The 17,366-nt window shown below is 31.5% G+C and overlaps 1 protein-coding gene across 4 annotated transcripts; it reads left to right on the forward strand.

The window, feature by feature from the left end:
- The first annotated feature begins 1,202 nt into the window (after nt 1-1,202).
- LOC111712224 (POU domain, class 4, transcription factor 3) lies at nt 1,203-16,248 on the forward strand. 4 transcript variants are annotated; one of them, XM_023486782.1, is made up of 11 exons: nt 1,203-1,273; nt 4,742-4,849; nt 5,409-5,451; nt 9,721-9,792; nt 9,941-10,002; nt 10,370-10,415; nt 10,536-10,586; nt 12,157-12,213; nt 13,039-13,161; nt 13,244-13,596; nt 14,567-16,248. In XM_023486782.1, the coding sequence occupies exons 2-11, from the start codon at nt 4,746-4,748 to the stop codon at nt 14,814-14,816; spliced, it is 1,161 nt and encodes a 386-aa protein (XP_023342550.1). In that variant the 5' UTR covers nt 1,203-1,273; nt 4,742-4,745; the 3' UTR covers nt 14,817-16,248. The 4 variants fall into 4 exon arrangements, with proteins under 4 accessions (XP_023342550.1, XP_023342551.1, XP_023342552.1 ...); XM_023486783.1 differs by having other exon boundaries at nt 14,591-16,248; XM_023486784.1 differs by having other exon boundaries at nt 13,280-13,596.
- Nucleotides 16,249-17,366: the final 1,118 nt, after the last annotated feature.

Below are 17,366 nucleotides of genomic sequence, written 5' to 3' on the forward strand. Positions count from 1 at the left end.
CGTCTATACATCTAGCCATCTATCCATACTCAACTTTACACTTCATATACATCAATAGATTAATAAGGAAACATCACATTAATAATCTAAGTGAAGTAAAGTTTGGTTAAGTCTGAAAACTAGAATCCTAGATCTCGAAATCTTGTTCCGATTCTTTACTAACTTCTAGTGTTACAAGTTCATACAACTTTAAATTAGATAAATGCAAGATATAATGATGAAAATTATGTAAGATAATTATTCATACAGTTTATAAGTTAGATTATGCTTTAAATTACCTTTATTTGTTTAGTTTAAGATTACATTTTTCAACAAGATCAAGATATTTTCAGTTCGTTTTAACATAATCAAAACATTGGGAATCTTTAAATAGAAGAAATGAGTTAAACTTCGTAATCTTTGAACTCATTTTCTTTGATTTCTCATTGGTCGAATTCCTTTCAATTGTTAATGTCGAGAGGAGGATTAAGGGGTTGTTTACTTGTTAATGTCGAGAGGAGGATTAAGGGGTTGTTTAATTGTTAATGTCGAGAGGAGGATTAAGGGGTTGTTTAATTGTTAATGTCCAGAGGAGGATCAAGGGGTTGTTTAATTGTTAATGTCGAGAGGAGGATTAAGGGGTTGTTGTTAATGTCGAGAGGAGGATTAAGGGGTTGTTTAATTGTTAATGTCGAGAGGAGGATTAAGATTTTCTTATTTTGTCAATGCATTTAGAAACTGTCATTTAAATTTCAGTTGACTCTCCATTTCCGATTCACAACGGTATCATTTAAACCTTCATCTGATCTTCAAGGTAGAAGATGCTGCGTTTTTTTTACTTGGAAAACTGTTTAATTTCCTTCATTGTATCTGTAGCAAGAAATCCGCAAGTTACTGCTGCTGATTAGACGACGTTTGAAAGGATACTGTTGTGAATCGACATTCCATTTTCTCAAATGGAAGGTCACTTGAAATTACCTCAACTGCCATTTTAAGTTCCCAACCCGGAAAAAATTTCCAAATTAAAACAACGTAAATTAAGATTTTCGGATAAAATCCTGTAAAATGACGAAAAATGTTTATTTTTCTGATACGTAAAACGTAAAAAACTAATTTAATATTATGCTGACAAGGTTGAAAAATGTTGTGTATTTAAATATTAATTAAACCAATGGATTATTCATTAATTGATTTTTGAATTATTAAATGTGATTAAAAAGTACAGTTCAACTCGGAAGCATGTGAATGTGTTGAGGGATTAAAAATACAGATTATCAAGTAGTTTTCAAGTCAGGTATTTTTTATTTTTTCATATATTTTATATATTATTACAGAGTTTAATTTATCGTGTTCCGTTAGATTATTCTAGAAAAAATCTCGTTCTACCATTTTCCTTATGTTCTTGTGAAAATATTTAGTTTTTAAGATTTTAATTCATTTTTTGTTTGTCAGCTTGTTTCACTTAACCGACCATTTTATTCTTTATTTTGCAAACAAACTTTACTTACATTTTTAAACAGGTTTGATTTTAATGAATTAATTGAATTATTTCTGAGCATCTGTTCACCCAACCCACCAACAATCTTGAACACGATGAACACACCGTGTGCACACCCTGAACACGTGCCGGGGGGTTGAGGCGCGTGCCTAAAGATTGGGCTATCTAGTTAAACCCACTAATAAAAAGGAGCCCCTGCCCCCTATTCCTCCAGCCTCCTTCCCGCTTGTCAGTGCAGTGATTTAGGATAATTTGATAAGCGTTCTTTTTTAAAACATTTTATTTTTCAAGTATTTATTACCTATAAATTACACTTATTACTTTAACTAGCTTCTGCCTTATATGTTGGTTTTTAATTTAAACTTTTGTAACTTGTTTTCTAGCATTTTAAGAAAACGAATATTAATTGATTATCAAGAAACTTGATAGTAGAGATGTGATCATTGAAGGTCGTCTTTTATCTTTGAAATAATTTGCGTCATTCATTTTTGTGCTCTTAAAATTACTGAAGATATGAAGAATTTTGTTCAGAATTAGACAATCTTGGTTTTATGGAAAAATTGAAATCTGAATGAAATTCTTCATACAGTGAAACCCTTAATAACGAATACATAGGAAAAATTTTTAAAATGTCGTCTTGACCATTTTTAAATGAGTTTTATACTATATTTCGTAAATTTCAGTATTTGAGAAAATAAATAAATAGCCATGAATATGCGGGAACAGTTTTAAAGAGTTCCATATAATCATTTAATTTAAAAAAACTAAATATCTGCAACATTCCATTATCAGAAAGTGAAGAATACGACATTTGATGAATTATTTTGATGTATTCGTTATTAAGGGTTTCACTGTATCTCCGGAAGTTTTAAAAGAAAAAAATGGCGGAATATTTTATCCTTATAGGTGATAAAGAATTGTTAGTTGGATAATTCCATGAGGTCGTTTTCCTCCGAGTTATTGGATGATTTTTAAAATACCACGGGCAACGCTAGTAATTTATAAAATACATACAAATACTCTCTTTTTACTTTTTTTATGTCCCATAATAGCTGGGACAGTTTTTAAATATCAATTCATGGAAAACTCAGGTTTCTAGAAATGTATAATCGGCATAACGGGGGTCAAAATGGACTTTAATCCAATAGCCTGCATGTAAATGGTTTAAAATGGGCCTTCAGAAGAATTTGCTAAAAAAAGTATTAAATTTAAATATTATTTTCAATAACTAAGTTATACAAAGAAAAACAATGAACACTGCTGATCAAAATATATCAAAACCAACAAAAAATTCCGATGTTAAATTCTATTATTTAATTATTAAAATTAGTCGATATATAAACCCATATGAGACCTGCAATACTATATTGCGAATTTTATAATTTTTGCAAATAACGTTTAATAAATTCGCGATTTAATCAAAAGATATTTTACTAAGTAAACAACTTTTGATTAAATATTTAATGGAATATATTTTATATTTCAGTTTCGTTTTAATTTTTGTTTAATATTTGCTTGACCGCGTTGTAAAAGTAAAATTACTTTTTAAGAATTTGGGGCGCTTAACGTCACCAAAGTTTAAAGTCTTCAGTCTACAGTCTATACAGTCTACAGTCTACACAGTCTACAGTAGTCTACAGTCTACAGTCTACACAGTCTACACAGTCTACAGTAGTCTACAGTCTACACTCTTACAGTCTAAAGTCTACACAGTCTACACAGTCCACAGTAGTCTACAGTCTACAGTCTAAAGTCTACACAGTCTACACAGTCTACACAGTCTACAGTAGTCTACAGTCTATAGTCTAAAGTCTACACAGTCTACACAGTCTACAGTTTAAGTCTACAGAGTCTACATATTTCAGTCTAAAATTTAAAGTCTACAGTCTACAGTCTACAGTCTACAGTCTACAGTCTACAGTAATAGACATTTTTAAATTCCAATCTTTCCTTGGTTATTAGCTAGAAGACATATTGGAACTTTACGAATCGATTTCGGAAGAGTTAAGATTTAAAATAAAATAAATTTAAATTGTTTAAGAAGCTAGCTTAATCCCCCATAACCCTCAAATTTTACAAACAAACTGAATCTGCTTGATCATTGATCTGTAGTATCCATCCCAACACTTTCATGTCTCCAGATACCCCTCCATCTTTAATCTTCATATATCTTTCGCCCTCTTTCTCTATTTGATCTTTTCCCTTCTGTCTAATTCAATTCACTGTGTCCTAACAATTGGCTAGGGAATACAAATCTACTAATTCAAGATTAAAAATCCGCCAAAGGGAACTTTTAGAGTGGATGGTGCAGGGGTATTTATGTGAAGTTTTAAGAAAGTTACATTTTTTTCTCAGTGCAAAGGAATTGAGTCTTTGCCAAAAACTCAGCTTTTCTAAACCCTATATCTTTGGATTCCAATGTCGTAGATCTTAGATATTTCAAACTATGAATTCTGTTAAATCAAATAATATAAGTTTGAAATATCAAAGATTTACAACATTGGGTTCTAAATATATAGGGATTATAAATTCAGAGTTTGTGACAAAAACTCCATTCCTTTGGGGGATTTGAAATAATGTTTATCTGGCCATTGCATACAAATCAATATTATGGTAGATTTACTAAAAAGAATGATATCGGTTAAAGTGCACAAAGACATGTCTGAAAGATTTGGTTTATGAAATAAGGGGGAAGGACGAGTACTACTGGAGATGGTATCTATCTTAACATCGGATTAGGATTAGATTGGATTTGGATAAGGATAAGGATAAGGATGGACAACTGTTCAACACTTAAACACCTTCTTAACACGTTTTAAATATACAATACACACAAATGTTTTTTTAAATATTTTTCTACAATCTGTTTTCTGTACTCTGATTCTGTTCTCTGTTCTGTGTTTTCTGTTCTGTGTTCTCAGTTCTATGTTCTCTGTTCTCTGTTCTCTGTTCTCTGTTCTCTATTCTCTGTTCTCTGTTCTCTGTTCTCAGTTCTCTGTTCTCTGTTCTCTGTTCTCTGTTCTCTGTTCTCTGTTCTCGTTTCTCTCTTCTCTCTTCTCTGTTCTCTGTTCTCTGTTCTCGATTCTCTGTTCTCTGTTCTCTGTTCTCTGTACTCTGTTCTCTGTTCTCTGTTCTCTACAACTAAAACTACGAGATCACAAAGTTGGACCAGTAATTTGGCACAAATTTGACCTTCTGTCTAGTTTGCAGTGTATTTTATATGTATAATATATTTCTATGTTTTTATAAATTTTCTATATTTAGCCCAATGATGATGACTAGCTGGGCTGAGATGAAGATGGGGGGTAAACCCCTGGGACCCCCCATCTCCTCTTCAAACTGCTTCTCAGGAAGATATTCACCGACATACAGGTAGAGATTAGAGATTAGAGATTAGGGATTAGAGATTTAGAGATTAGAGATTAGAGATTAGAGATTAGAGATTAGAGATTAGAGATTAGAGATTAGAGATTAGAGATTAGAGATTAGAGATTAGAGATTAGAGATTAAAGATTAGAGATTAGAGATTATAAATTATAGATTAGAGATTAGAGATTTGTTTATATATATTGATATGATATCATCCTCAACTAATCTTTCGGTGTGTACTGCAGTGGTTTTCAGTACACTGACCGAATGAATAGTAGGGTTTAGTGGAGAGCGATATGGAATAATTTGCATGTTTAAATGTTAAAAAAAGTTATATAAAATCTATATACATTTTTTATATATATATATATATACATTCTTTTTATACTTTAATCCAAAATATATTAATTTCAAACAAATACTATTCTCATAAATTCCAATAAAATCTAAAATAAATAACTTTTTGTAACTTTACTTTAAACAAATGCAAAACAAATATTAGAATTTTTGGAACAAATCATTTTAATAAAAAAGTCTAAGTTAGTTTTACGATTTTTTTTAGAGTACCAGAGCATTCTATGAGAAGATGTGTAGCTAACTCAGCGGTAAGTAACTTTTAAAAAATGTCGGCTGATTAAAATAGTGAATAGTGAATTCAACCCAAGAATGTAAGGCAAGGAAAGTCAATTGCGGTCGTGTATACTCTGTGTACATATTGAAACCAGTTCTCTTTGGGCGGAATTTGTAAACAATAATAGATGCATCAGTGTTCGTTTAGTATCCGAGGAGGTTAAAAGCATTAAATTTTGATAATTTTGATAATTGACATAATAATTTCCTATGACCAGAATATTTCATTGATTTTTTATGTGAATGATGGATCCCATGTCAGGCTTCGACATCCGTCTTGTGTTTACATTAGCGCCCAGAGACAGTACACTGCAGTACTAAAGATGTGTACACTTCTGAAATGACTTTCCTTGCCTTACATCCTTGATTCAACCTAACTTAGTTTAATCATCTCCAAATTCTTAGTGTTCAGTTCATACTTCTACATTTTTATCTGAGGGCCTCGGATTTGATATTATAAAATATAAATGCGGGAAATATTTTTATATATTATAACACAGTAAAACGATTTATTAGGACATATTGGATTAATCAGACCAATGAACTACACTGTACAGTGCACAGTGTCACTTATCATTATTCTTTATTTTTGATAAATATCTGTGGTTTTTTTATTTGAGAAATGCAATTTAAGTTTCTAACTTTTATGAAATTTAGAATTAAATAAAAGCTAAATTTATAGCAGGATTTTTTATTTCCCCTGCCTACACTACCTCGTATATAGGGGGTCATGCTTGGTTGATTTACTAACCATCCCGTACAATCTAATCTAATCAAACATAAACGGTTTGTTATTCCAGATTTTATATATTTAAAACATAACAATCTTAGCAAATATTTCTTAATACTGTAAGGCAACTCAATCTTTTTTAAATAAGTACATTTATTAAGTATAAGATAAATTTAATAAAACAAAACTAAGCTAAACTAATTATCGAAATAAACTGCTTTTTAATCATACTAATCTAAACAGAGGCGTATATATGTAAGGAGTTTTTCTTAGCTTAACCTTATCTGATTTTCCTCTCGTTTAGGGGATAAATTTTCCCTGAAAATAATAATTTTAACTTCGAGAGACGATTAGCCCCCTAGTCCCCCNTCCATTTAGCATTTAAATCTAGATTAATCCAAACAAACTAAAATAAAATCTGACTTACCTAAACGTTACAAGAAACTGTTTTTCTGTAAAAAGAACACTGTCTACTAATTATAATAATAAATGAGATATAAAAGTTTAGATAATTATAAAGCTAATTTTAAAGATTCGTCGAAAAGTCGCAAAATTTTATGAAGAGTTGGTAAATATTACTAATATCGGATACATGTCGATTAAACTTCTAATAAAAAATTAAACTAAATGTAAGAGAAAAAGAAAACTCCTACTTCACATTAGTATAGGTACGTTACTAGATTTTAAGATCAAATATTTACTGAGTTATTTCTAAAAAAAAAGAGTTTACTTTTTCGTTAAGGATTGAATAAAAAAGTAATGTAATGGGGATAAAAGGAAGAATGGATTAAAAACATGGATGAACATGAAAATAGAGACTGGAAGAAAGGATATGGAAATACGAATGTAAGAACGAATTAAAAAGTGAAAAAATAGTTAAAATAAAAAAAGAAGAAAGGATATGGGGATGCAATGAATGGGAGAATTTGTTACTGAAAGAATCGTTTTAAAAAAAAAGAATTGAATACAAGATATGAATTGAAGGCAAAATTTAGAAGTTAAATGATCGTTGAAATGTCTGAAAAAAAAGAAAAGGATGTATGAATGAAAGAAGAATTGAATGGATGCTTAAAAATAAAATTAGAGAATTGAAAAAAGGAAGAATTTATGAGTAAAACAAACTTATGAAGTAAACAAATTAAAGAAATGATATGGGAAGGGGAGGAGGAATTAAAGAAATGATATGGGAAGGGGAGGAGGAATTTAGAAGTGAAAGGATGGTTAAAAATAAAGAATGGAAGAAAGGATTCAAGAATAATCAAAGGAAGAAATTAAGAATAAAAGAATGCTTGAAATTAAAGCATTGAAGGAAAAGGTAAAAAAAGTGGAAGAATGAGGAAAAGAAAGGATAGAAATTAGAGGGTTTAAACAAGAAAGAGGACAGGAATCTGGAAAGGAGGATGGAAGGATGGAAAGATGGAAGGATGGAAGGATGGAAGGATGGAAGGATGGTTAATAAATGAATAGATGATTGATTGCATGATCGCGTGAGGACAAGAGATCATGTTCAATCATTTTATCTTTTCAACAGATTAACGGATATAATACTTAAACAAAAACCAGGGGAATCCTAGGGGAATGAGGGGGGTAGGGGGGGGGGATCTAAAGGAAGGATGAAGGGGCGGGATATATATGATGCAGAACCGGAAACGAATGTTTAGATAAATGAAAAGGAAAATGGTTTTACAAAAGATTATAATTAAAAAAGGGGGAAACAAACTTTTTAAACTACGTTTGTTGTTTCTTGTATTAATGCTATCTTTTAAAGGGGCTGTAAATATAACAAAGTTACATGTCTGATTTACAACGGTACCCTTAAAAGTTTCAAATTTAGTTCCCCTATTTGAGGATCTTTCCTCTACATAAAGAGTAGATGGAATTGTCAGAATTAAACACTATAAAAGCATCGATATCTTGAATGTTGATGTGATAGTTTTTCTTCGTAAATTAAAATAAAATTAGAATTACAAACTCTTTTATTTCATCTGTGGATTTTCAACTATTGACATTCTTGAAGGACATCTTTTTATAACCTTTCCCTTGTGTAATGTGCATTGGTATATATATATATATATATAGATAAATTTTGTGTTTTGAAAACTCTGGAATGACATATTAATCATACATCTTAAATCAATATAATTCTAATGGACTGTCTATCTATCTATCTATCTATATTTCTAGTTTACTCCTACAAGTATGCATATCTAAGTATGAGTGTGTGAGTGTATGTGTATAAATGATGGTATGTATTTGAGTAATGTGAATACAATCTTGTTATAAGGACATATATTGATGGTCAGCAACACTCAGGGGAGAAGGATAGATAGATAGATAGATAGATAGATAGATAGATAGATAGATAGATAGATAGATAGATAGATAGATAGATAGATAGATAGATAGATAGATTAAAATATTGAAAGATAGATAGAAATCTTTAAAAGAACAGCAGTGCTGTTTTTGCAAGCAAAGAATTATTTGTTTCACGAACAGACAATCAGGGTTTCCACGAACACAAACACACCCAGACGTTCGTACACCTGTCGTTTATAATCAATAAGCGTCTGAATATTTCTACCGTGGTTTTCTGTATTCTATTTAATTCATGTTTTGTCTTCTTCTTAATTTTTCAAATTTATTGAACATGTACAATAATATTGTTTGGTTTCATTTTATTCAAAGATATTGGTAAATTTTATATGATTTGTAAAAATTGTAAGATGATTAGAAATTGAGGGGTTACTTGAATGTGGTTGAGGGGGGGACATGGGCAGGGGCGTACGAGGGAGATTACCAATTGAGGAGCGCGCTTGCCGCAAAAATGTGGGAGGATAAATAGGGAATAAAAATATTTTGCAAGTGAAAAGGGAAAATATGAGGTTGATAAACCATACAAACTATGGTCAGTATTTGCTGTACGTGTATGTGGAGAAATCAATATATTCAATTTAAGTTAGGATCAAACATAATCATTTTAAACTTTTTAGAGAGCTTTCTTTTTACTTTTACTTTACTTGCAATATACGGAGTGATTGAAATCAATATTTCAACCATTAATACCAAATATGAAAATCTTTCCAATGATACAAAATATTTCTATAAATTGGATTATTTATCTAGATATATAAATATTGTATATTACATTTACAAGTAACTTTCCATTTTTATAATGATTTCGAACTAGTTCCCCCTGATAAATTGAAAAATAATATTTAGAACAGTTTGATCATGATTTTGAACTAGTTCCCCCTGATAAATTGAATAATAATAATTAAGACAGTTTGAACATGATTTTGAACTAGTTCCCCCTGATAAATTGAATAATAATAATTAAGACAGTTTGAACATGATTTTGAACTAGTTCCCCCTGATTAATTGAATAATAATAATTAAGACAGTTTGAACATGATTTTGAACTAGTTCCCCCTGATAAATTTAATAATAATATTTAGGACAGTTTGATCATGATTTTGAACTAGTTCCCCCTGATAAATTGAATAATAATATTTAGGACAGTATGATATTCTCTGGGTTGAACAATGAGCTGTTGAGTAGAGAAGGTTTGGTTGCTCTAGATATGAAGGTAAATTATTTTTTTTAAATATTCGATTTTTAAAGAGTTTTATTGATTTTCAAAGATAATTTTTTTTCGTATGGAAAATAAAAAAATTGCGTCTAGATCTTCAAGTTTTTATTTTGAAAATAATTTAATTTTTGATATCTGAATTTAGCACCCTGTATCCCCGGGCCCTTTAACTCCTTCTGGGACACCCCTCTCACATCATTCTCTTAGGTAATTATTTAATTAATTAATGTTAAGTTCATCCGAGGCCCCTGTTCCTATCTTCTAATCAACATGTAATTAAACCTGGAATAATCCAATACATAAATGAGAAGCGCTGAAATCTAGAAAACTAGGATATCTTCTATTGAAACTTTGCTTAATCTATGAGCATTGTCTCTTCGATGAAACAAAAATAAATAATTTCACGGATTTACAATTTTCGTTTGTAGATTTTTGTAATTCTTAGCATCCATAAACTTTCCCTGGTGTCGTGGGAGGTCCCACACAAAATTTGGGCCCAATCGGTTCAGTCGTTCACCAAAGTATATATATTGAAGTTAATTGAATTATTTTTTTAATAATTTAATATGTTTAGGGATTCGGTGAATCTTACTCCAGGACCTTTACCACATATCAAACAGGTTTTTTAATATATATGTTTTCAAACAAATATTTGTCATCTACTTTCAGACGTAAATGGCTGGAAAAATATATCTTAATTTATCTTGATAATTCGTTAAAAATTCACGTTTTGTTTTTAGGATATGATGTACCCACAGATGTCATCTCCCGGACCCCCTCCCTCCAGACAGGTAAACCTACCCCCACCCCCTAAAAATTTTGTTTTTTTTTAACAAAGATTTTAAAATGCGCACTAACGTAGGATATCTCTGAGATTTCAGTTCGGAAATGAAATAAAATCAGATTGATTGCATCAAGATTAATTTTGAATGACCGAATTACCCTAAAGTATTACCTTAAACAGATAACCCAGTTACTCCGATTTAAAAGTTTACTTATACAGGGTTACCCACAAAGGATAAGACTTTAGAGACGACTATATGGAATTTGTTTAGTCCGTTCTCTTGCCTTCAGGTTTCTTTTGTAGGCCAAAACTGGTTTATTTCTGTGCTTAAACATTTTGTTAACCATCAAAATACTCAATTGAACGCAGAAACAAAAAATCAAGCTTTAAATCGTCATATTTTTAGAATTTTGGGTCGTCTTTACAGTCTCATCCTTTGTGGGTAACTCTGTATATTGAATATGAATATGCTCTTGTAAATTGACATTGGACAGTAAAATAGAAAAAACCGGATCAGTTTAAAAACCATGATTTAAGGAAAAAGACCATTTGATAAAATGAAAAATGCGAATATATTCAAACCCGTTTTATTTCATAGAATATCAACTCTAAAAGTTTAATTTGAAATATTTTTTAAAAAGCATGAGAAGCTCAAGCTTTTTTTGTGTTTTGTTGTTGAACATGAGATGTGTGTATTTGTGTACTGTACTGCACTTCGTGTTAAAGGCACTGTACTAATTTCCTAACTCTACAAAACACAAACTTTTTGTACGAGCTAAATACTATGAACCCTTCAACTGTTTTATTAGTCTGCGCACACAAAATTAAGTTCAATGTTTATTAATTTATTCATTTATAGTAGTTTACGACATCTAAATTATACTTGTTAAACGCGAGCTCTTTTCTTCTCTTTACTTGGCTCTTCTATTTAATTTTTCACTCAATTTTATATCAGAAATTCGGGGATACCTGTCCGCTTTTGCGCCCTTATTACGTCTCTTGTCAGTTCTAGAGACAGAAAACTTCCAAAATCAAAACAATTTCCACTTTCAAGGATTTTTGTATTTTATTTGAGAAAAGTTAAAAATGATTCGTAATAGATAAACACTATGTGCAATAATAATGGGACTGTAAGCGTAATTTCAAGTGACCCTCCATGCAAAAAGATTGCAACGCCCGATTTACAACGGTACCATTGAAAGTTTTGTTGCATTTGTGGTTTCTCTTCAAAAATTACTCACTCATTTCTTGCGTAAAAGAAACAATTTAGAAATTATTAGAATTTAACACATTTTGAGTAGAAAAAGGCGTTATCTTCCACATTTTTGATCAAATTAAGGTTTTAAGGGTATCGTTGTAAAGTGGGCATTGACATCTTTGCATGGAGGGTCACTAGAAGTTACGCTTTCAACATTTTTTAACTAGTGTTTGTTTATAACATCTTAAATCCTTCTCAAAATTCAATAAACTTATTCATTAAACTTCGCTGAATTTCCTTTTTAACTTTTTAACATATGTTCATTGAAATCTAAGTGTTTGAACAAAAGATATTCAAATAAATGTAAATTTGTTCTAAGTGGTACCAAGAAGCCTGCCTGGGGGTCTCGAGATGGACCGAAAAGCAAAAAAATGTGGTCAGTATCCGTAGATGGGCCCTTAACTTTATTTTTCATATTTTTTCTCATCTTTTACTTCTTTTTAATTACTTCTTCTTAACCCTTTACCCTAACTTATTTTTTTAAATAAAGTCTATATATCTCACTGGGCACAAAACACAATTTCTTTTTAGAATAAATCTTAACAGATAGTTCACTTTCATTGCATGATTTTTCCCAAACCCTGCATGAGAAACCAATTCATTGATTGATTGAATGAGAATTGAATTATAGTTCTATCAAGGGCGTAGACAGGAATTTTCAGGGGGAAATTGCTTGGCAGCTATATTGTTTAATCCCCCCCCCCGGGGATGTAAACCTTCCTCTTATGAACCCCCCCTGGGTTCTTTTCGTTTCTGTCAAGAAATCCTTTTAGTTTGAAGTACAATAGAAAATGAAGAATTCAATTTTAGATCTATTTTTGATTCATCATTTATGCATTGATAAGCAAATCAGTTCTTTTCCTCCTGCATGCATCTAACAGAATGATATGTGTAGAATCTATTATTTATATCTCTATAATCTAAAATGTACAGCAGACGGTTCAAATCTTTCTATTTATAACAATTGATATCCATATTACAATAGTGTACAATATAAATTAGAGCCATGTTTAAACAAAAACATTAATGTCATTTTATCAGTATTATTAAAGATTGTCATAAATGAATTACGGAGATTTTAGAATCCGGCAATTTTCTCTGTATTCATGATTCAAAATTGTCGAAAAAATCTATGGGAGAATCTAATAAAGTGAGAAAATTTACCTAGTTGTTGAAGGTTTCTAAACTGAAGATATTGTAGATGGATGTACACGATATGTCTCTGGATATGCTTGGAGGAGGAGGTATGTCAGGGTTATCAGGAAGCATGGGAGACTGTGTAACATCCTCACATGGGATCCATCCTTCTATGTCAATGTACCAGGTAGAGATTAAAACTAGTTTTAGAGCTTTCTTTACCTCAAGGTTTTGTAACTTTTACTTTTGAATCAGAGTTTTTATTTTAGCTTGAGAAAAATTGTTCAGCTTTGGACATGTTTCAGACCCACAGCGGAATGATGTCTCCTCACAACCCCCTCCATCATCCACATCATCCTCACCATGTAATGCCGATGAGTGATGCGGACACAGATCCAAGGGAGCTGGAGGCCTTCGCAGAGCGCTTCAAGCAGAGACGAATAAAGCTTGGGGTTACACAGTGTGATGTAGGAAAAGCTTTGGCTAATTTAAAGCTGCCTGGGGTTGGTGCTCTTTCCCAGTCTACCATATGTCGGTTTGAATCCCTCACATTGTCGCACAATAACATGATTGCGTTGAAACCGGTTTTGATGGCGTGGCTAGACGAGGCTGAAGCTGCCAGGGATGTTTCAATACATTTGAGAAACTTAAATCCTTTTTTGATTTTAATTGGGAAAAAATGCTTAATTTACACCGAGCTGTATTTTTTGTAGAGAAATCAAAGAAAATTTGGAGTTTCCATGAAATCAGGATTCTGACTAATTCAGGGGAAAATAAGGGTGCTTTTTCTTCCCAAGAAAGAATCACGATTCTTTGTCTTCCATCAATCTACTTAATCCATGCATAAAACAAGATTCTGTATTTTCCATGGATGGATCAAAATTCTGTTTGTTCCATGGAAGAATCAGGATTTTCATGGATAAATCAAAATTCTATTTGTTCCATGGATAAATCAAAATTCTGATTGTTCCATGAATGAATTTCAGGATTCTGTTTGTTCCATGGATGAATCAAAATTCTTTTTGTTCCATGGATGAATCAGGATTTTCATGTATAAATCAAAATTCTGATTGTTCTATGAATGAATTTCAGGATTCCGTTTGTTCCATGAACCAATCAGGATTCTACTTCTTCCATAGCTCCGAATTATTATGTTTGTTCTTTGGACCAAAGGGAATTCCGCTTGTTCCATGGACAAGGGCTCTTCTTGTTCCATGAACAAATCAGGACACTTCTTGTTCCATGGATGAATCAGAATTCAGTTTGTTCCATGGATAAATCAGAATTTTGCTTGCTATGAACCCAAATCAGGATTCTGATTAATTTAGGGAAAAATCAGGATTAAGTTTGTTCCATGGATATTTCAGGATTCTTTTTGTCAATGGAAAAATCAGGATTATTTTTGCTCCATAAACAAATCTGAATTTTTTTGTTCCATGGACAAATCTGGATTCTTTTTGTTCAATAGACATATCAAAAGATTTTTTTAAATTTCAATTTTTGTTAGTCCTGATATTTTTCTCTTTTACAATCCACAGATGAATACATTTATCCCCCTTAGTAATTGTTAAGCAAATGTATTGCAACAATAGGCGTGACCTGGATGGAACTAATAGTATGCTAGCACATGGAGAGAAAAAACGTAAACGAACTTCCATCGCAGCTCCAGAGAAGCGGTCCCTTGAAGCCTACTTTGCAGTCCAACCCCGGCCCAGCGGAGAAAAGATTGCTGCTATTGCTGAGAAGTTGGACCTGAAGAAGAATGTGGTCCGTGTTTGGTTCTGTAACCAGCGACAGAAGCAAAAGCGCATGAAGTTTGCCGCGCAAAGTGGTATACACTAGCAATCAATCAATCATCAGTTATATAATCAAAATTTTCCCTTTGCCTTCGTAAACTCGGACCTACTGTGATGTTCATTCAATAACTGGAGTTAAGTGGATCTATATTAAAGTTCAATACAAACATACTAGTTCTAAACTCATCAGCTGACCACAATAGTAAATCTTTTTTACAGTTACAGTCCTAAGTTTCTGTTTATCCAAAGATTAAGTTAGAACAAATAATTTTTCCTTTAGAAAACTTTAAATATTTTATACAGAAATTTAAAACATTCCAATTATAAGTTTTGAGTGCATAACCATGAAATATCTTACATATCAAAATATGTACAGTGTACCCTAGTAAACATGTGTACGGTGTACAGACATAATCTTTTTTAAAAATTTGAATTTTTATTTATTATGTTTCACGTATCTTTAAAAAATATTATATCATAACTTTTTTTACAATGGTTACTTTTTACCAAAATGTTATTTTAGTCCAAAAATAACACATCTAGTCCAACCCTTGATCTCATGGTGGCGATTTAAAAATATCTAAACGAACTCTGACTTAAAAATTAAAAAAATGTTAAATGGAGTAACCCTTTATCTTATACAATGTTGTGATCATGTTTCCTCGTACTTTATTAAAGCAGGAAATAATGTTGTAATTGTGATAAATCAGTCAACTGATCAATACTCAGGTTTAAAAACATTCATGGGTCAAACACTTTTAAATACCAATTGTTTTAATTTTATCTTCGAATTGGTTGATTCAAAAAAACATGAATGGTTCTAGTGTTGATTTTCCAGATTAAAAAAAAATACAAACAATTAGATTTTTTAAAAGCTGGCAAGGGGCATGATTTTGCGACGAAAAAATAAGTCTGCATATCCTTGGTTCTGAAAATCAAAATAGTTAAAATTATGTCCGTAACATGTTTTTATTAACTTGACCAGTAAAAAAACGTTCCAAATTGTAAAACATGTGCAGTGTTGTTATAACTGTTCCCTTATTCAGTCTTAAAGTTACATGGATTAAACGTGAAGTATGAGAAGCCACCTTAGTTGCTCAATATTAGTCTGAACCAAACCAAACAAAAATACATTGCATTGGGGCTTATGATGTACAAGATAGTGCATATAAATATCCAACGTTTCAAGTTAATATTTCAGTAAAATTTAAAAATAAAAATATAAACATTATTTTATTTATTCTTTTTCCAATTAAACTTCACATTTCCTTTTCCACTCATGTACGGTACAATGAGTTGTGTTGAGTTTTTGGCTCCATTGCAATACATTGTACATATCACCAGTACTTGTACATTATTTTATGTAAAATAACAGTGCAGTACATCAGAAGTCCACTTATATATATGTACCTCAGTACACCATCATGTTGCACCATGTACTCCTGTACTTCGATATCGTAATAAATAATACAAAAATATCAAATTTTGTTTATGATTCATTAGTTGCCTCTGGTATCCTTGTAAACGCCTTTACCGAACAGAAACAGATATGGCATTTTTAACCTTAAAAATTATACTTTGGGTATATCAATTATCATAAAATATAATGTTTCTGTACCAACCATATTTTCTCATTTGGATGAATTGTCTGTATTGTCAATTTTGGCTATATTTTCCGTATTGTCTTTGTTTTCTGTATTGTCTGTATTCTCTGTATTATCCCAATGTCTATATTGTCAGTATTGTCTGTATTGTCTGTATTGTCTGTATTGTCTGTATTGTCTGTATTTTCTGTATTGTCTGTCATGTCTGTCATGTCTGTAATGTCTGTATTGTCTGTATGGTATGTATTGTCTGTATTGTCTGTATTGTCTGTATTGTCTGTATTGTCTGTATTGTCTTTGTTTTCTGTATTGTTTGTATTGTCTTTATTGTCTGTATTGTCTGTATTGTCTGTATTGCTGTATTGTCTGTATTGTCTTTGTTTTCTGTATTGTTTGTATTGTCTTTATTGTCTGTATTGTCTGTATTGTCTGTATTGTCTTTGTTTTCTGTATTGTTTGTATTGTCTTTATTGTCTGTATTGTCTGTATTGTCTGTATTGTCCGTATTGTCTGTATTGTCTGTATTGTCTGTATTGTATTGTCTGTATTGTCTGCATTGTCTGTATTGTCTGTATTTTCTGCATTGTCTGTATATTCTGCATTGTCTGTATTGTCTGCATTGTCTGTATTGTCTGCATTGTCTGTATTGTCCGCAATGTCTATATTGTCAGTATTGTCCGTAGCTTGTCTAAAAATTTCGCTTCTGTAACCTTAGTTGATGCTTTTTCTTAAGCTTTCTTCTACTAGAATTGTTTAATTAGAAAGATAATATGTGCCTACAATGAACATAGTACGGAAAACATTAATATATGGTTAATATTATTAGTCATATGTCCAAATCCGAGGGGTAACAGCCACCACCTCCCCCCACCCCTCCTACTTCCACCACAACCTTGATTAGTCATGTGATCAATAAAAATTTAAGTTCATCGTACGTCTCCAAACCTTTTACCCAGCTAGCTAGCAATGGTATGGGGGGGGGAGAGTAGTCT

The sequence above is a fragment of the Eurytemora carolleeae genome, unplaced genomic scaffold (assembly GCF_000591075.1).
Source record: "Eurytemora carolleeae unplaced genomic scaffold, Eaff_2.0 scaffold298, whole genome shotgun sequence".
Taxonomy (NCBI): domain Eukaryota; kingdom Metazoa; phylum Arthropoda; class Copepoda; order Calanoida; family Temoridae; genus Eurytemora; species Eurytemora carolleeae.